At 46.3% G+C, this 19,201-nt stretch overlaps 4 protein-coding genes, 1 long non-coding RNA gene and 1 other non-coding gene across 9 annotated transcripts; 2 read left to right on the top strand and 4 right to left on the bottom strand.

The window, feature by feature from the left end:
* Positions 1-5,660: 5,660 nt before the first annotated feature.
* Positions 5,661-6,612, bottom strand: lncRNA:CR43978 (long non-coding RNA:CR43978). The gene has a single exon (NR_073970.1). It is a non-coding gene; the product is annotated as a long non-coding RNA:CR43978 (long non-coding RNA).
* On the top strand, positions 6,570-7,514 carry Sfp78E (Seminal fluid protein 78E). 2 transcript variants are annotated; one of them, NM_001170020.1, is made up of 4 exons: positions 6,570-6,593; positions 6,648-6,835; positions 6,887-6,947; positions 7,010-7,514. In NM_001170020.1, the coding sequence occupies exons 2-4, from the start codon at positions 6,770-6,772 to the stop codon at positions 7,282-7,284; spliced, it is 402 nt and encodes a 133-aa protein (NP_001163491.1). In that variant the 5' UTR covers positions 6,570-6,593; positions 6,648-6,769; the 3' UTR covers positions 7,285-7,514. The 2 variants fall into 2 exon arrangements, with proteins under 2 accessions (NP_001163491.1, NP_001262187.1); NM_001275258.1 differs by lacking the exon at positions 6,570-6,593 and having other exon boundaries at positions 6,648-6,947.
* On the bottom strand, positions 7,381-10,562 carry CG11248 (uncharacterized protein). Of its 3 annotated transcripts, none has more exons than NM_001275257.1 (4): positions 10,380-10,562; positions 8,179-10,312; positions 7,989-8,117; positions 7,381-7,932 (listed from the first exon to the last, which is right to left on the bottom strand). In NM_001275257.1, the coding sequence occupies exons 2-4, from the start codon at positions 10,303-10,305 to the stop codon at positions 7,696-7,698; spliced, it is 2,493 nt and encodes an 830-aa protein (NP_001262186.1). In that variant the 5' UTR covers positions 10,306-10,312; positions 10,380-10,562; the 3' UTR covers positions 7,381-7,695. The 3 variants fall into 3 exon arrangements, with proteins under 3 accessions (NP_001262186.1, NP_649348.1, NP_730678.1); NM_141091.2 differs by having other exon boundaries at positions 10,389-10,562; NM_168934.2 differs by having other exon boundaries at positions 10,460-10,562.
* A 294-nt stretch (positions 10,563-10,856) lies between these two features.
* On the top strand, positions 10,857-16,218 carry Als2 (Amyotrophic lateral sclerosis 2). Its single transcript, NM_141090.3, has 5 exons — positions 10,857-13,442; positions 13,562-14,180; positions 14,244-15,380; positions 15,439-15,590; positions 15,650-16,218. The coding sequence occupies exons 1-5, from the start codon at positions 11,114-11,116 to the stop codon at positions 15,871-15,873; spliced, it is 4,461 nt and encodes a 1,486-aa protein (NP_649347.1). The 5' UTR covers positions 10,857-11,113; the 3' UTR covers positions 15,874-16,218.
* Positions 10,899-12,610, bottom strand: asRNA:CR43979 (antisense RNA:CR43979). Its single transcript, NR_073969.1, has one exon.
* CG11249 (uncharacterized protein) lies at positions 16,094-18,473 on the bottom strand. Its single transcript, NM_141089.1, has 2 exons — positions 17,956-18,473; positions 16,094-17,685 (listed from the first exon to the last, which is right to left on the bottom strand). The coding sequence occupies exons 1-2, from the start codon at positions 18,419-18,421 to the stop codon at positions 16,223-16,225; spliced, it is 1,929 nt and encodes a 642-aa protein (NP_649346.1). The 5' UTR covers positions 18,422-18,473; the 3' UTR covers positions 16,094-16,222.
* Between the last annotated feature and the right edge of the window lie 728 nt (positions 18,474-19,201).

Genomic DNA, 19,201 nt, shown 5'->3' with positions numbered 1-19,201 from the left:
AAACTAATGAAATGAAGAGAGAATGCCAGATTGGGTAACATAAGCTTTCATTAAGTTTTTTTTTTTAATTAATTTTAAAATATTTATTCCGTATAAAGAGCACTTTATGATAAAAAACAATCCTTATTGAAAATCGCAATTGTGATAACTAAAATGAATTAGTGGCTCTTAAGTGAAGTTTATAGTTTCTGTAATATAAATAATCATATATATACCATAGATGCTTGACCTTACAGCTACACCTGTTGTTAATATAAATTAAAATTAGGTTTTATGATTTTTTAGTAGATTTTGGATATGGTAAAACTAATAAAAAAAAAAAGGTCTTGGATACCAACTAATAAAGTTTTTATTCTAGACCAACAAAAATAAATAAATAAAAGAACCTTCTCAATGCAACCATGTTTTTATTTCCCAATCCGTATTCATTTTCCCAGTTAGTCATAGTCCCGAAAGATAAGACCCTTAATTATGTCTCGGAAATGTAACGCAGTATCAATCAGTATACATATCTTTGATCGCATTAACTCACCAATTCCCGAATTTCCCCTAGATTTCCCATCGCTACAAAGTTTCTGGAAAATTATAGCAAAGATGCCGGCAATTTGCTCGGGCCAACTTGGCCGACTGCCAGTCCTCACCGTCTCATCACCAAAGTCTGGGCGAGTGACGATCGCCGATGGGCGCGATAGTATCTCCAGCTTCAGCTCCAACTCCAGCATCATCTCCATCTATATCTGTATCTGCGGCCCCATCTGGTGTTCCATCTACTGCTCCATCTGGTGCTCCATGTGGCCGCCGTCTGCGCGGCCGTCTAGTCGCGATTTTCGGCCATAATATTGTAATTCGCGTTGTTCGTTTGTTGGGGGCATGTGGCGAGTGTACGAGTAAATTAAATTACTCGGCGGACGCGCCATTAACCGTAACATTATCCTTGAATGAATGGGGGCTGGGCGGCGTTGGGTTGGCATTACAGCTATTATTGTGGTGCAAATGTTATGACCGCTTTATAGAGAGAGTGCAGGCCCAGAGCCCCAAGGGCAGCATCACGTTGCTGATTCGATGGCCTTTTTTGAGCAGGCAACGGCAAGGGGGAGTTGGGAGCTGGGAGCTAAAGTGCCGGGGCTGCGCGATCGCCGCCCGATAAGCTGCCGGTGGGGAGCTGGCAACTGGGCATCTGGCAACTGGTAATGCGTGCATTGACCGCTCGGATCTGGGATCTCCCATCGGATCTGGGGCCCTGAAGCGCTGGCGTTGACGTAAGTGGAAATTACATTCGCGCCGCGGCCCAGAGACGAGCGATGCCTTCGATGCAGTACAGTTAACCTCGTTTAACGCACTGCCAAACTCCGACGTCCCTGGAAGCGGACGGGCTGGCTGGGTCCAATTAACAGTTCCCAGCTCCGAAGGAAGTGGATCCCCAGACCCAGACCCAGCCACCGAGCAGCCGGCCCAAAGCACAGTTTTGTCGCATGCTCCTGCTTAAAGCCTAAGTATAACGCTGCCAACTGGTTCTGGGTTCGCTGCCATCACCTCTTCCGCAGTGCTGAGGGATATTAAAGCCAAAACCGCCTCCATATTACTGTTCCGATCAATAGAGCAAGGGAAAACAAATAAGACGAGAGTTAATTGGTTATTATAATTAATTGGCGAGACATACATTTCTTAATTTGTAAGTTTTGAATAACTAAGAGATAAAGTTACCATTTCAAAAATCCTATCTGTGAGTTCGAAACTATGTGGAAAACTAAAGTAAATTTATGTAAGAAAGACTTCATGGATTTCGTAAAGGAAATATCATTTAGTTTAGGATGCAATATTCGGTTGTGGTGACTTTCTAACCATGTTTCTTTAATCCCCTTTCTCAATTTCCAGCCATATCCATAAAAAGGTTAAACTGCCATCCCTGCTTCCAGATCACCGCTTGGAGAATCGGCAGTGGCTGGGGCAGAAACAACCCGGCATACGAGTTTATAGCGGATGCGTAAACGTAAACGCATTTGGCTCAAATGCCGTTAGGGCTTTTGACTAAATTGCATAGCCACATGGGCCCCTTGGGCTGCGGATTCCTCCTCGACTTCGACTTCGCATCTAGCTATGCGCTATGCGCTATTCTCTATTTGCTATTTGCATGTTGTCTGGTGAGACGCCAGGCCGGGAACAAGACGCTCCCATTGACATTTTGTCTCGTTCCAGTGCCAGTGCCAGTGGCCATGGTTTGGGCTCTTTGGAGTCGCCTGCCCTGGAATGGAGAAATGTTAATGCACTACATAGTTATCGATGGAAAACCGCCCAGCTAGAAGGCTCATATTGGAGCAGCTGGCACATCCAAATCCCATTTGACGTAATCAAGGCAACAGAATGTGGGCAACCCGAAAATGTTTTGGGTCATTGATTCCAGTCGCTATCCACGGATCTTAACGGTTCTTTCCTCTATTTCGTAATGGGCCAAGATCAATTACCAATCCGCAGGCCGAGAAGCTGGGCTTTGAGTTGATCGCTCGCTGGAGTGTCTTCCCTTTTATGTGGAGTACGCGCAACTGAGCCCCCATTGATTAAATAACCAGGGTCCATATAATGGAAATCAGAGGAGAACCAAAATGTTAAGCTACAGATTGGAGAGTCGAAACGGAAATACCCTAAGCTTGATGATTTGAAGAAAAACTCTTGCTATAAACTTTATATTGGGACATAGTTTTTAAATGATTTGGTCAAATAAAGCCATTCATTATCCACTTGGCTTTACGAAAAATCATAAAAGTACCTGTCTACTTGTCCAACCAACTCGACAAAGAGCAATTTAAGAACTTTCAGTACAAACTTCTTAATTATTTTTTATTGTCTTCCCTGAACCGACTACCATCCGAAACTCTCTGGAAAAAACCCATTTCAACTGCTTTTTACGGCTGGTCTTTAAATGGTTCATTGAATTGGGATGAATTGGGTCAAAGTGTTCCAGCAGCGTTAGAAGGTAAATTAAAATGTGCCCACGTAGCTCAGCATTACAGATACAGATACAGATACAGGTTCATTGAGATGTTTCGTCATCCCGAAAGATTATCATGAGTAGTGAGGAATGGAGGGGAGATGTGAATCGGTGAAAATAATTATGATTTATGCTTAAAGAAAGGCCAGCAGCCACTTGTGGCTTGTTAGGAATGATAATAACCATCATATGAATAATGTATTTAAGCTGAAAATACCAAGAGCGAAACTGAGTAATTTATATTTTAAATGACTTTGCATATGGGCAGGCAAGATGATTAAAATTGCTTACGACCGAAATTCATCATTCGGGGGTATCGAAATCGAGCTCTGGTTTCTCAGCTCTTCAAATGGCTTATGGTTCCATAAGTATTAATTAAGCAATCGCAAAAGTCAATTTCCTAATGACGGCGATTGTGGCTTCAATCACGATCTAGTCCTTGTCCCTCCAAATCATCTCACTGGGATCTTCACTGCCGTTCATTGTATGCAAAATTCTAAAAAGGGAAAAGAAGCGCACAAAGTCGTGCGCTAAATATAAAATTTAATATGGAACTTACACATGTTATCCCGATGCACCAAATGGCCCAAATGGTCCGAATGGCCCAAATGGCCTGACTGGCTCTTTAGTCATTTGATGATTCTCGGATCCGTGATCGGTTCTAGTTCGTCTTCTCTGGCTAAAAGCTCTCACGCGACTTGGTGAGCGAGGGATTCGAGGTCATTTGCTGATTTTTTACGACTATTTCTATCTTAAAGATACAAGTTTATTTATGGCCGCGCTGTAAAGTGCGCGAGTTTGTAAAACGCAGGGAATGACATTGCAACACCCAGCGAGCAGGATCCGAATCCGATCCGAATCTTAAACCAAATCAGAATGGAAATGGCCCCTCCGGTGGGAGTGCGTTTGGATGGGATGCGATCTGATGGGATTCAAGAGGAGTGTGTTTGGGTATGGGAACCACTGGCAGGGCACTAAACATGCCGCTCGAATGTGGGTAAGTTGACTCGACTTTAATGTGCCTGGCCAGCTAAATGCAAACGCACCAGAGCCATGGGATCCAGATGCAGCCACTGTGGGGGCCACCAGCCATCACGGCTGAATGCTAAAAGGGTTCGGGCCACATCGTTGCGACCCCCGTTCCCTATTCATCTTTTTTCCACTGATGCGCCTCATTAGGACTGGCTGGAAACCAGTTTCCGGCGAGGAGGAGCAGCGCCAGCGGGAGCGGCAGACGGCGGACAGAGGACTCCAGACAATTGACAATTTAAACGAATTTCTTTCAAACACAACACTGACATGGCCCGGCACAAATGACGAATAGTGGCGGATGCCCGAGCCAAAGCCAAAGTTTACGCATGAAATATGCACCACCAGGAGGCAGAGCCAGAACTTCCCTACCCTTCCTGGCCTCCGTGGCCGGTGGCTTGTGGCCAGTTGCAGTTTCAGTTGCCAGTGGCCAGTTGTAAGCTGCAGCTCCAGGGACGCACGTCTGAAGTGTCATTCATCTGGCCATAAACGCATTATTCAATATGCACTGAGAAGAATTTGAGTGATACACCATTTCAATCAAGGTTGTCCAAAAGTCGAGAGAATATTACGTAAAGAAGCACTTTTTATTCATAATTCGGCTTTAAAATAGTTGCATTCGAAAATAGACCCAAAAATGTTTTTCTATATAGATCGTTATTAAAAACTATAATAATAATAGAAGGCTATACTTGCTAAGATGTTGCTGATGACTTGAATCATCTGTGTTCAGCAGAGACAAACTTTGGTCTGGTGAGCACTACACTCTCCAGATTTCCCCCAGTGCATCAGCTAGACAAACGAGGGATCGTCGACGAACCACAACAACTGCGGCATCAGTGGTATCAGCAGCAAGAACAACTACAGCAACAACGACGACGTCTGACTAAATGCCTCATACTGTGCGCGATCTGCGGTCAGGCTCCTCGACTGTCTGTCCGCCGGCTGATCCGTCCGATCGGCTTTCAAGGTTAACAAGTTGAATTTGCAATTTGGCACTAGGACTGACTGGCCTACCAGATTTGATGCCCTGCCGGAGCAGAAGGATCGTTTGCCCGGCAGATAGGCCATGGGACGGTGCTCGACATCGCTTCTCAATCCCTCGACAGCATCAATCGCTTTGGTGAGAATTAAATGTTTATTCCTTTTGTTTGGCCAGCACCGCTCCCTCAGCTCAACCACTCCTCACCCGCCTACTACTCCGCTTTAATGAGCGACCTGCTCAATGCACAGAACCGAAATCAAAAAATCAAAGAGTCCCAGAGAAGTACAGCGAAAAGCACTCTCATCGAATAAAATGATACCCTCGGACGGACGACACGATGTCCCCACCTTGCTGGACCTGGCTGGGAACTTGGACTCCAATAATAATAGACCTCGAACGGGTGTCAATGCGGGTAAACAGACAATTTTAAGAGATATCTGAAATTTTTACATTTCCAACATTTTTAATGAAAAACGAAATGAAATCGTAGTTATTCAACTTTTCGCCGAATTTAAGGCTATTGCCATTAAAAAGCATTCAACAATGTATCATTACTGAACAGAATAAGTAATTGTTTACGACTACATTATATTATATATATTATTATATATTATTGCTGTTGACGTTAAGAAATTATAAAAAATATATATTTACAGTATTAAGATAGGATAATTTCAATTTCAACGGAATATATAAATAATAATATTATAGATATTTGCGTATTTTATTGGTTTAGTTGTTGCCTGAGCAACACTACTTTCAATCAACTACCAGTCCACGGCACGGGCTGGAGACCCAAAGAAGGTATGGCCCCAAAGAGCATTGGAGCAAGGAGTCCGCAATAATACGACGCTGATCTATTATTCGCTAGATTGTAAAAATGTAAAAATCACGCTTTCGTGTTGTGTATAAATTGAATGCAATTTATAAATGTCCAGAACAGAATTAAATCCCCAGCCGTCGGCACAAGCCACGATCGGGTGATGGTGATTTTTCAAAATAAACAACCTTGAGCCCAAGGGCTCCGCAGCCATATACCTCCATAGCCCATGGCCCCGTGGCTCCATGGCCCCATAGCTCCAGAGATCCAGAGCCGAGAACAATTGCCAAGGCCCAGGGCAACAATAGACGGCAGCAGGCAGAGCCAAAAGGATCCGCCAGATCGGATCCCTGGGAGCCACAGATGAAAAATTGCGCCAATTGAATTTGACCAGCGATTGTTGTCGATTGCTCCTCATCGCGAGCTGGCAGCGGGAGGGGTGTCGAGGATCGGGAATCGGGCAGCCTGGCGTGGGGCCGTGGTAATCCACTGGGCGGTCGCTTAGTTTTCAACGCATTTATCAATACCCAAGTGGATCGCCCTCCTCGTGCGGGTCCCTCCGGATTCCTTTCCAGGCGTTGACAATGCCAAGGGTGTTGTCGGGTACCTACGCCTAATGCATTTCGAACGGAATGGAAAAGAATGCCACCGTCTCTGATTGGAGAATCAATTTGCCACAGCTTAAGTCACCCTGACGAAGACATGTTTCCGCTTCCAAGGCGACTTTCTAAGTGACTGATTGTGAATACAATACAGGAATAACAATTCCCAATGTAAGACGTCCGGAAACGTATATAAACTATAGTGTTATTAAATTCTGAACTCAGTTGCAGGGGTGTATCTTTGTTCTGTGGAACACACACATTACACATTAGGCTGATCCAATACATCAGCAGACTTGTTTGAATCAATCAGTCATAGAGGAAAACTGCATCAGCAAGGTTGAGCTATGAATATCTTTATCTCCTTAATATTGGTAGTGCTGGCCATTTTATCTTTTGCTGACCACACCGTGGTAAGGGTAAATCCGTATATGGAGTATTATGGATCGTACATTTATTTTAAGGCAGACGGAGATCGGCACCTAAATGAGGACTTAAATCGAGCGACGGTAAAGAAGACTAAGTGTATGGATTACATGGATACGAGTAGTATTGGAACATCTATGTTAATAATTATTTCCCCCCAGATGGTTGGCAATGTGCCGGGGTGACGTGCCCCATAAAGTTTACGGCATCTTGTAAGGTAACAAAGGTCCTAAAGCCCTCTGATCTACAGCACACTGAGCTCCTGATTTTGTGCATGGATAAAAACGATAAGCCTATGTGTGGGATAACACGAACTCGAAAAGGGGTAATACAGGAAGTTCTGGACGTGGATGAAAACGGAAATACGATATATGACAAAAAGGAAGTTATTTCGGAGAACGATGGTACTAAAATCCCTAGGTGCCCACGAAAGTAAATGATGTGCACTGATCGACTTCACACAAATATGTTTTATCTACACAAGGTTTTTAACTTTAAATGTTATGGACTATAAAAATAATTACACATTTTTGTGGCAACCAACAATGGTTTATATATCTTGTAGAAAAAATATTGGTATAGTTTGGCAATTAGTATGTATATAGAATTGGTGAAACTAACAGAATGCGTTACACATAAATAAAGATAACGAACACAAAAGACAACAAAATAAATATTTATATAAATTGAACTAAGTTGGATCTGATTGAAAATTAGGCCTATGAGACTAGGCACAAAAACTCAATTCACTAATTGCCCCTTTTAGGAAAACAAAATTTGAGACTAAACAAATAGGTACTAAATAGGAAATTTATAAGTATTTGACTGAAAACTAAATTATGCTCGTCTAAGAGTGCTCGGCCACCGCTCGAAGTTCATCCATGAGGGAGGGCATGGGCTCCACTCTCCTCCGTTCCCGACCAGCAATAATAATCCTGCTTAGCTCCTTCATATCAGACTGGCAGGCGGAAATACCCTCGCCTAATTGGCACAAATTCGGTTGGCATCGCTGACTCCGCTCAATCAGATCGAATATGAAGCTGTTGCGAGGGCGACATGTTTCATTGGCGGTTTGCTGAACGAGCTGTAAATCAATTAAGGAAATGTCAAGAGAAGCCAATCGGAGGGGAACATACTTACCTTCTTGTAGTCATCAATAAGATTAGCCACTTCATGGGCGGGTTCCTGGGGCGTGTTGCTAGCCGTCGATTTGCCCGAGTCCGAGGCCTCAAACCGCGCTCGCTCCATTACCAAAGTGTGCTCCAGACACTGTAAAAAGCAATTAATTGTGTTACAAAGAGTTACTTTAAGGGAGTAAGACATAACATACCTTAATTTTTGACAAAGCTTGCTGATGCCTTCCGCTGATCTCCGCCAGCTTCATTTTAAGCCCAGGAAGCTCTTCAGCCTTTCGATTGTTAACCCTCCCATTTCGCAGTTCCTTTCGAAGAATTTTGGCCAACTGAGGCCAGCTTTTTATATGTGGTAGCCTCCTTCCTGTTTCCATCTCAAGAACGTGACCAAGAGATCGCAAACACTCTACTGCTTTGCGTTCTTCTCGCGCAATTTCCTCCTTCTCATCTAGCAAAGACTTTACCTGGCCTTGCAGCCTTTGCATGTTAATCGACGCAGCGGAGTTTATCTTCAGATTCTCTTGGAATGTTTTCTTCAAAAGCTGTAACTCTAGTCGATTTTCCTCGTCCTGCGCTTGGCTCAATTTCTGGAGCTTTTGCAGTTCATCATTTTGTCCAGCGAACAATTCATTCAGGTGCTCCAATTCAACCGTCTTATGCTGTAGTTCTGATCGCATTTCCTGCTCCAAGCTTTGAGTAGCTTGCAGAGCATCTAACAGTTGTTGCCAGTCTGCTTCCATTTCGTTAGTGCTCTTGATTTTAGCTTCTTGCTGTTGAAGCAGTATTTGGAGCAGCGAAACTGTGTGCAATTTTTGGCTCCTGACATCCGCTAGTTGTTGTTCCAAAGTCTCAATGCGTTGAACTAAAATCGGATCTTCGAGGTCCGTTTGGGTCGCTTGGTTGTGTTTCAACTGCACTTGCCAGCCCTCTGTCTTTTTGATTTGGACATCGATACGGGACTCTGCTTCGGCCAACGCTTTTCTCAGCTCATCACACTGCGCTGCATAATCTTTGAGTTTCTCCATTAGCTCACTTTCCTTTAAGGAACCGTTTTGCTTCATTTTGGCAATCTCGATTTTCTCCAGTTCCAATTGCTGTTTAGTCTTTTGACACAAGGAGCACATTTCGGCATACTGTTTTTGAAGAATGTCCACCTTCTGCTGTAGATTTTTCAAGGTCTTTTGCGCCTCACCTAAATTTTCTTTTAAGCCTTCCTTATCTAGTTGTAACGAAGCCAAAGAAATTGTTAAATTTTCCACCTGCTCCAGTTTTAGAGCATTGCTTTGCCGAAGTTGAGTCTCCTCCAAAAGTTGTGCCTGCAATGCGAACTCCAGTTGCTCAAGCTGACGCTGCTGTTCCTCGCATTGCTCTTTCATGTGAGACATCAGCATCAGCTCGGCCTGAAGCTCGTTAAGAGAATTCTTAAGGCTGGCAATTTCACTCGTTTTTCTGTTGATCTCTTCGTGAAATTTCATGCTATAAGAGTGCATAATTTCCATGCTACTCTCCCGTTTCAGCTTTTGTTGGTAGTACTGTTTCAAATCCAGGAACTCCTGTTCCTTTAGCGCTAACAGATGCTCCTGCGTTTGCAGCGTCTCGTTAAGCTCAGCAATGACTTGGCGCAGCTGATCACGCTCCGCGGTGACACTGCGTAGGGTAGTGCTTCTTAGCTCTAGCTGGTGCTCCATTTGACTTTTAAGGTCAAGTAGTTGCTTGCATTTTCCAGTCACGTGCTTGCTCTCCAGCTCCATGCCGACAACAGTTTGCTGCAACTGCGAAAGTTTTTCATCGTGTTCCAGACTGATCCTCTGGATGTCGTCCAGAAGCATCTTCTTTTGCCTTCGGAGCACGTCGATCAACTGACGCTGATCCCGTAGGCGCGCCTCCTGCTGTTTGGCCTCAAAAGAGGAGTCGTGTGACTCCGAGTCTGCTTTAAACGGCGATGAGCCAGGGGAAAATGGTGAGCCCTGCTCCTGCTGCTTCTCCAGAGTGGCGCATTGTGTGTGCAGGCGGATCGATTCTTGCTGCAGCTTCTGGTTCTCCATCAAATACTTCCGTTCCTGTGCGTACAATCGTTCTAGCGTCTGTAGCCTGCTGTGCTTCTGGGACTTAAGCTCCTGCTTGTACCACTGCTCCGATTTTAAGAGCCTTTGCACCTCACTGCGCGTCCGAAGCAGCTCTTGCCGCACCAGAAAAATCGATTGGTCCGGTTCAGGCTGCGGCGCCGGTTTCTGAGCAGGATCTCCTACTCCATCATCGCTAGTGCAGCTAAAGTGCCCTGAGTCGTCAGCCAAAGCTGTAGCGCCCTCGCAGTCCAAATCCATAACCGAGCTGAAAAAATTTTATTTTAGGAGGGTGAGTTTGTGGCTTAAAACAACTTTTGTGGGCGTATGCAAACCAGCAGTACCACACGGAGGTGTCCACTGAGTCGTACTAGTTGATGTTTCTGAACAATTGTTGACGGTTGTTTTTTTTTACCGTGGGTAACTTTTCCTAATTAACGATAAAACTACATTTTAAGCGAAATAAACAAAACATGCAAAAACTTTTGAGTCGAACAGCTGATGGCAAAAACAATATGACCATATTAAAACAAATTGATGTATCGCAAAAAAATACCAAAATAACTTTTTTGTGTTGACTGGTTCCATGATTATGGCGAATGCAACTAAGGAGTTATTTAAATTTATATAAGAGTTCTAGCTAACTACAATATTGAGTTTACGTATAAGGTATTATGTGTGTTTTCAAAATTGGTTATAAAACAACAATTTGCATGGACCAAATAAATAGTGATAAGCCCAATTTTAGAACGTCACTTTTACCCGAACACCCTTACTTAATAAATTCTCATTGGGACTCGATAGCGCTGGTCACACTAATCCAAAAAACCATCACAAAAACATGAATTCTTATTAGCCAGTTAAGAACAAGTGAAAACAGAATTTATTTTATCGTGGCAGCTAGAGTTGCATTCCGAATCAAGTTATATGATGTTCGTTGGTGCCAGTAGTGCCTAGCGTGGACCGGAGCACGTGCACGATGTGAGAACGACCTGCAGACAAATCGAGCAATTGCGTCGTGTTACAAAGCTTTGGCCCTGTCCAAAACCCCAACAAAAATTTGCACATCATGGCCAGTGCAGCGGATGACTCGGCACTTGGGGGTCAGGAGGAGCGGGAGTCCTTCACCATCTATCATGAAGGCAGGGAGCTACAGCTTCACTGGCGCGGATTGCCGCCCCTGCAGCGGTTTCCCGCATCCCGGATTTGCAGCAATGCCGGCGGGGAACTGCTCCTTCTGACCACTGACCACGCCCTCTACTCCGCCAAGCTGCAGGCCAACCGCGAACACATGGATCTTCAACTCCTGCGTACCGATGTTGTGGATATGGACTTCTGCTCCGGCAGTCAGGAACTATTCGTAGTCCTCACCAATGGCTCTGTGCAGCGCCAAGCCACGGGATCTGGCCGGGATGTGGGTCATCCACATGCGTGGCAAACCCTCGGTTTCGACCCTCTCGAATTGCATGCTGAGGGCGTACGCATCCGACGGGTTTGCTGCTCCGCCCAGGGCGTTGTCTTCGTCGGCGCTAGTGGGGAGACCTATGTCATGGGCAGCTGCGGCGAAGTCTTCAAGGCAGAACAACAGCCTCGGCACATGCGCCTTTACGAAGAGGGCAAGGAACTGTTGGACTTAGCAGCCGGAAACGAGCACTTTGTGATGTTAGTAGCTCCCTACAACCTGGCCGACGATGCACTCCAGCTGTCGGTGGCCAGTGCGAAGGAAGAACCCGAGGATGAACGGGCCTCTGTAAAATCCATAAGCAGTGGCCACTCGGAGCGCAGCGTTGCGGCTAACACAAGGCACCTTCTTCACCAAGGATACGCTCTGCTCCACACCCAACTTTTCACATTCGGAGCCTCCAATAATGGTCTCCTGGGCAGTGGGGATCATATCCGGAGGGCCAATGTGATGCGCTTGCAGAAACTAGACAGCATGGGCGTGTGCAGCATTGCAGCTGGATTAGAGCACACGGTGGCCCGCACTCTGGACGGAAGGCTCTACCACTGGGGCCTGAACAACCACTCTCAGTTGGGTGAAGATGTCAGCTCGCCCATGGAGATCACAATTACGGAAAACACGGCAGCACTACCCATAGAACAAAACTCGGCGCTTGAGGCGACTTGCGGCGACTACCATACACTACTGCTCAATGCCTCGGGTCAAATACATTCCCTTCAACCTGCGCCTCCAATGCGACATCTGCAGCAGTCCAGCACATACGCGCAGACGCTTCTCCAGCTTCAGTTGGGAGCAGCGTGGCCCAGACAACTACGTTTGCTTATGTGTTCTGGCGGATACACACTTCAAAACCAAAGGCAGTTCCAGCGGCAGTATCACTACTATCTGAGTCATCTGCAGTCACAGTTACAACTGCTTCTCAAGCATCGACAGGCAGTCCAAACACTCGAAATCTGGCAAAGACAGTCGGCACTGGAGCCGCTCAGCGCCCTCGGTCCCTTGCTGATCAACTGGGAGAGAATACTGTGCCTGCTAGTGGCCACTTTGCATTCGCTAGAGGGATTCTACCGAGCGGACTTTGTGCAGCCTGCCGACCTGTTGTTTATCTGTCATTACAAAGAGTACATCGATCTGTTTGACGGCTACACAAAGGCCTATTGCGATGTGTTCTCGGTCAATGGATTTGGAGAGGCGGTGGTCGCCATTACTGGACTCAGCAGCCCGCTGGCCGAGCTCAACGAGGAGAGCTACGTCACTCGGTTGTTCCAGCAACCCTTCAGTATCTACCAGCTGTTTGTCCAGTTTATGGAGCTGCTGGTGAGGACGCAATCTGAGTACGGAGAGCATAGGGTGGCCTGGTCGGAGTTCGCGCGGCACAGCTGCATCAGCCAGGAGCTCGCCGTGAATACCAAGGATTTCTGGAGCAGCAACGATAGAAACCCGAGGATTGTGCAGTTCAGAGGACGTCACAGAAGGGTTATTTTGACGTCGGCTTTGGTTCCATTGAAACTAGTCACTTCTGGTATCAGCAGGTCAAGCAACAGTTTCATTCTCTTTTCGGACTTCCTCTGCCAGGTAAGCGGCAACTCGCTGTACTCGTATCCCTTAACTACCCTGTGGGTGTGGACCGAAGGCGACAGCCTGCGCTTGACCACGCCGGAAAAATCCTTTCTGGTAAGCACCCGTTCGCAGGAGATGCGCAAGGTGTGGCTGGACCAGTTGCAATCGAGCATTATAGCGTCCTTGGGCAAACCTCTCGGAAGTCCTGTGCCCAGCTATCGCTCCACGGGGTACGAGTTTAGTCGGGAACACCCAAAGTTCTCCAGGGTGAAAGCGTGCGGTACCTGGAGAAAGGGCGTTCTCCACGGAAATTGCTACCTTGAGTATCCAGACGGAAGTGTATACTGCGGAGAGCTGCAACACGGGATCATTGAAGGTGAGTTATAATTGACCTGGGTGTTATTTAGTTATATAGCTCCTATGTAAATTATCGATGATCATCCAAAACGATAGTTTAGAGATAGAAAAAAGCATTAAAAGAACGTTATTCCTAAGGTTTCGGCAAAATGGTGATTCCGACAACGGGGCTGTATGTAGGTAACTTTAAAGGTGGCCGGTTCCACGGCCACGGTGTTTACGAAATGCACTGTAAGGATTCCCCCGAGAGCGAAGTCTACGAAGGAAATTTTTGCGAGGGCCTGTTTCACGGCCATGGAGTGATGCGGAACAACCGATACATCTACGTGGGCGAGTACCAGGCCAATGCACGCAGTGGATACGGAGTGATAGAGGATCTGGTTAGCGGGGACAAGTACATGGGCATGTTTGCGGATAACAAGCGATCTGGAATCGGCAGCTGCATCACCAACCGCGGCGACTACTTCGAGGGCAGCTTCTCCGGAGACGATCTCACAGGCAGTGGGGTTGCTGTCTTCGAGAACGACTATTACTACGAGGGCGAACTCACGCTCCTCGGCCCAAACGGACGGGGGGAATACTACATGCCCAGTGGAGATGCCTGTGGAGGAAGCGGTGCCATGGGGACCGGGGAGTTCGACGACACTTGCGAGCTTATTGGGAACAAAATGTTTGGACAGCTTAGTGGTACTTGGGACACGGTGCGGATACAGGCCGGTGAACTGGTACTAAATCGGCGCTTTCCTAAGTACCCCAGGTGAGTCAATAAGAACCCACAAACGTACTTCAATGAAAAAATAATATAATGGCTTTACTGCAGCTCCCTTGGGCGCCAAGTGGTAGATCACAATCGCAAGTGGCGATCATTGTTTAACAACTTTGAATCGGACCTTGCCAATTGCACGGCAAGCACTAGCAGCTCTGGAGGCAATCAATCAGCTGGCACCCTCAGAAAATCCTCGAAACCCACTTTGAGCACGGCCCAAATCTGGAACTGCATAGCGGTGTACATGAGCAAACAGCGGGCTCGGGAAGGAACAAAGCCTGGCAACTACTTTAACAACATCCTGCTCAGTCTGCCGCTGCCGCAAAAAACATCATCCCCACTGGCAAAGGCCCGCACCACCACCAGCGCACTGAGCAAGCTGCAAACGGAGGCTGCATCGGCGCTGGACTTCTTGGGATTTCCACCGCGACGAATCCAATCCCAAGAGGCACTGAACAGCAAGCCAGGCGGATTGCAGAGAGCGGATAGCTTAATCTCTATGGGCCACAATACATCTCGTGACTTGGACAACAGTAGTCTGGCTAGTTTCCAATTGGACCAAAGCCTCATGAACAGCACTGTCAACGGCGATGAATCCAGCACGTTCAATGAAAGCTTTTCGAAACTAAGTCACAACAACAATAACAGCATTTCGAAGCACATGAACAACATCGATTGCTCGATAACATCAACAACGTCTACAACGAGTGCAGTGCTGGACCAGGTACCCAGTTTTGGAATGGCTTTGGTGCTTACCGAGCAAGATGTGACCTCCATACGTTTGTACCTGGAGCAGGCTTTTAAGGATCGCCATCACCCGCTGTACGTGCTGAATGAGCGCATTGCCAACTGTTTCCACTACTCATATGGCTATTGGAAAGTTAAACCCACCCCGATTTTGGCCAAGCAAGCCATGAGAGAGTGGGAGTCCATATCGCGTCGCATTTACCGCTTTGTGCGGAAGATGTTTCCAGCGTTGCCCGAGGAACTTTGCCAGATGGAGGGCAGCAGGGAAGTCATATCGCATATTACCCTATTATACCCACTCGTGCTATCAGAGGGCATCTACTCCACTTTGTTTGTGCTGTATGCAAATAAGTACAGTCGAAAGGACGAAATGTATCGGCAGAATCTGAATCTTGCCGAGAAACTAAAGGACCAAGAGCTTGTTGAACTTATGGGTCATGAAAGGTATTCTAAAATGTCTACGCTATTTTATCTTTCTTGTAATTTTCAATTTTGCTTTCAGTTTTCTGCACAATGTAATGTTGGACCCCAAGTTTGTGGAGTCCGTGCAGACGTTAAAGGAACTGCAGGAGAAGTTTAGTCCACAGGACATGTTGACTGTGATACAGCGGAGCACGCAGCTACTAACTGAGGCCTACGAACACGCCATGGCAGGTGAGTCTCAAAGGTCCAGATATCCGTAAATAGTTTCACTAAGCAGTTCCGACTCACAGCTAATGCCGCCCAGCTCAATGCGGACAACATGATACCGCTCACCATGCTCACGATGCTGCGCGCTGCTGTTCCCCACTTGGGTGCGGAGCTGGCCTTATTGGACGATCTGACCGGTGGCCCCAATTTCCAAGCCGAGATGAATGGAATGGCGGGCTACTGCTACACTACACTGAAGGCCGCATATGAGCACGTGACGTCGAGAGCTCTGCAAAAAATCCCCTGAGCGGGCTCAGCTCAAAGATTTCGGGCTCCGTTGCCGAAAAGGCCGACACATGAGGTTTTAGAAAATTAGTTACTTCTTGTTGGCATTGTTAAGTCTCGGTGAATAAGAAACACAAGTGTTGATTTCCCGTAAATAGTCTGTATATACATAGAACGACGAAATTCCCTCATATGATTACGGGTATTGATTCTGTACAGCCGCAATTGATTAGCCCCTAGTACAGCGTAGAAATGTGTATCTATATATTTATGTATGTATTTATCTGTATCTGTTTTGTATATTCTAGGCCAACGCGTTAACATTCCAATTACTCACCAAAGCAAATAAACTATCTACACACACTTGGGAACTAAGTCTTTTCTATTTCCTTGAGGGTCTGCATCTGGTCCTGGTCCACAGGGAACAGGATTTCCGCCATGTGCGACGCAAAGTTAGTTCTGTCCAGCTTGTACACGATGTACTTTTCAGGAAACTTTGTGCCATCCTCGTAATTGTACACCAGGATCACCTGATCGTTCTGCTTGGCGATCTTTCGCTTCACCAAATAGGCCAACGCGTATATGGCCTTAAGGAAGACGTTCCGCCTATGTGCAATAATGCACTTGGTGCGGAATGGAAGCATGGTCACGTTGTGGTAAATGGAAACGTAATCCTCGGCGGAGCGCATGTGGCTAACGAAGAGAATGGGGGCGTGGGGCCGAAAGTGGGAGATCTTTTGCACCATCCGCGTGGTGACTCCGATCACGACGATGGCCACCGCATGGACTTCAATGGAGGCAGTTACCACGGAACGCGCCAAGCTATCCGCTCCAGTGTGAGATCGGTCGCAGTATGGAGTATTGGCCAGTGCCGTTGGGCTGATCTGCTCGAAGATGGCGGATTGCAGTAAGCGGAAGTAGATTGTACCTTTCGGCTGCGGGCACGTGGTCACGTACTTGTCCGGATAATAGAACGTGTAATAGTAGTGCGCGGGGTCCACCCTAAGCTTTTGCTCATCCAAAAGCCGCGGATCAAAGATAATGGGTTTCTTCGCAGCGTATGTCAACTGCATAAAGCACTCGGCGTCGGGGCACAGGTGCATTATGTCCGGAACAGTGGCCGGCTCCGCCAGTTCCACCAAGAACCCGTCGTAGCGTTTGATCGCCCAGTTCAGCTCCCCTTTGCAGCCCTGGACCTCGTTGAGCACCACTCTAGCGTACAGTCTCATGCCATCGCAGTGCATAGCGGACATCGCGTGCTCCAAGTTGTCCACGTACTTTGGGGTCCCCACGATATGGGATACTACCACATTCAGGCCAACCTCTCGGGCGAAGGTAAGGTCCTCTAGCTCCTCGTACGAGATCCGGAAACGACGACACCTCGCCGGGAATAAGACAGGCATGTGGGCATACAGCATGCCTCCCCTGGCCACACAGCCCTTGAGGTGGTCCGCGTGGATGCTCCGCACCATCAGTTGAATGTCCTCGCCAATCAAAATAAAGTCCAAGGGGTGTACATCAACGATCAAAAAGCGGGCATTCACATATATAACATCAGCGTTGCTCCGATCCGAGTACTGCCGATCCACGGTCAGGATTACCTTCTGGCCCTGCACAAGTTCAACGCACTTCTTGCCCTCCTGGCGGAACTGAGTGCTGAATCCGCCAGTGAACTGGTGGCGCGGCGATATCTTCACCATCACTGAAGACGTCACGGGAAAACCCAACTCCTTTGAAACACTGATCTCCGCCTCTCGCAGCTTTACGATCAGGCTCTGGTTGTCATGCTGAGTGCCCTCGAAAAGGTTGACCATAAAGCAGCGGACTCCGCCCACTGAAAGTAAGGAGTTGTGGTGCAATAACAAATGGATCTTATAGAAAAATGCCAAATATAGGCAAAGGGTTTTAGCTAATAATTCTAAAAAAAAGCAGAGAGAGGTATATAGGGGGTCTCAGAAATGTCATAATTCGGATTGATGATTTAAACCCATTAAGACCATGAAATATTCCTAGAAATGTAGATGTGTTCTAACTTGGAAGTTTAAAATTCTAAAAAATTACGTGGCGTGTATAAGGAGTTTACGCAAACGAACTGTAAACGCACATAGATGGTGTTTGATCTCGAGATCGCAGTTCGTCATCGAAGTCAGTTCCACACACTTGCGGTTCTCGTTGGGATCGGTGCCGACTGGGGTGGTCAGGATCTGAAAGTCTTTGAAGAAACCGTGCCAGCGATCCTCCTCGAAAGATATGTTGCACGGATCCTCGCTTAACTCCTCGAAGTCGAGTTCCTCCTCCGAGGCCGAGCTGCAATTCTGATTGAAACCCGAATGTAAGGAATACTTGGATCGAAGAATCGCCATCTCGCTTCCACGGTTCATGCTGACTTCTTCCTCTTGGCCTAGAAGATGGTAGAAGGTGTTCCGCCGTTGCATAATATTTAACTTCTCCTTGGCCTTCTGTAATTTCTCCACGTCCACTGCGATGATCCGCAACCGGCTGAACATGTTGTCTATAATCGACTCGAAGGTCGATGCCTTCCGCTCCTCACCATCCTCATTATCGCTCATTGCTGGGGAAGATAGAAAATTTTGGAGTCTAATCAAAAACTGTGTGCTTGTCAAATTTGATATGGAGACTGGGACTTTTTAGCACCAGAATTTTCGTTAATCTTGATATAACTGGAGAAAACAAAATAAAATTACAAAATTGAATAAAAGGTTTGTGCATCGTTCCCAATTTATACACGTTTTTAGTTAAGAAAGAGATTCGTTCAAAGTTTGTTACAGGTATTTACCCATGTCCGTCGGCTCGTCCGTACGGTTCCTCTGGAACCACAAAAGCCAGAAAGTTAAAAGCCAGAGATTAACCATGCACAATATGCCACGCCCAATGAAACGCCCGCAGGCCGCCGCCGAAAACTATGACAAGAGTATACTATGAAAATGTTTAAATAGGATTAAACGTATAATTTAAATATCTGCCACTCCAACATCTTTAATCCACTGCTCTAATTTTTCTGCCTCCCTTTTGTTTCAAAAATGTAAAACAAGTGTAATTTCTTGCTGATCAATAACTGTTTACAGGACTATTAACTATTTTAAGATTTTGAGTCTGAAACAAATACTAAACTATATCGTGCTTTGTTTAAAGCTGCGTTGTTTTTAAGCCTGCTTTCTATACATTGTTCTACATACTTTAACTGCTCTTTTCATTTACTAAAATTAATTTGTTTGAAAATAGATGAAATTGACTATAGTTCCATTGAATTTGAATGCATTATCTTTGTTCAAGAGAATTTATTCATGATTCAATTGACCAGAGCGATATGACGACATGCATTTGGGATA

The sequence above is a fragment of the Drosophila melanogaster genome, chromosome 3L (genome assembly GCF_000001215.4).
Source record: "Drosophila melanogaster chromosome 3L".
In the NCBI taxonomy this organism is placed as follows: Eukaryota; Metazoa; Arthropoda; class Insecta; order Diptera; family Drosophilidae; genus Drosophila; species Drosophila melanogaster.
Note: the sequence above shows the minus strand (reverse complement) of the source record. Positions and strands in the feature narration are given on the sequence as shown.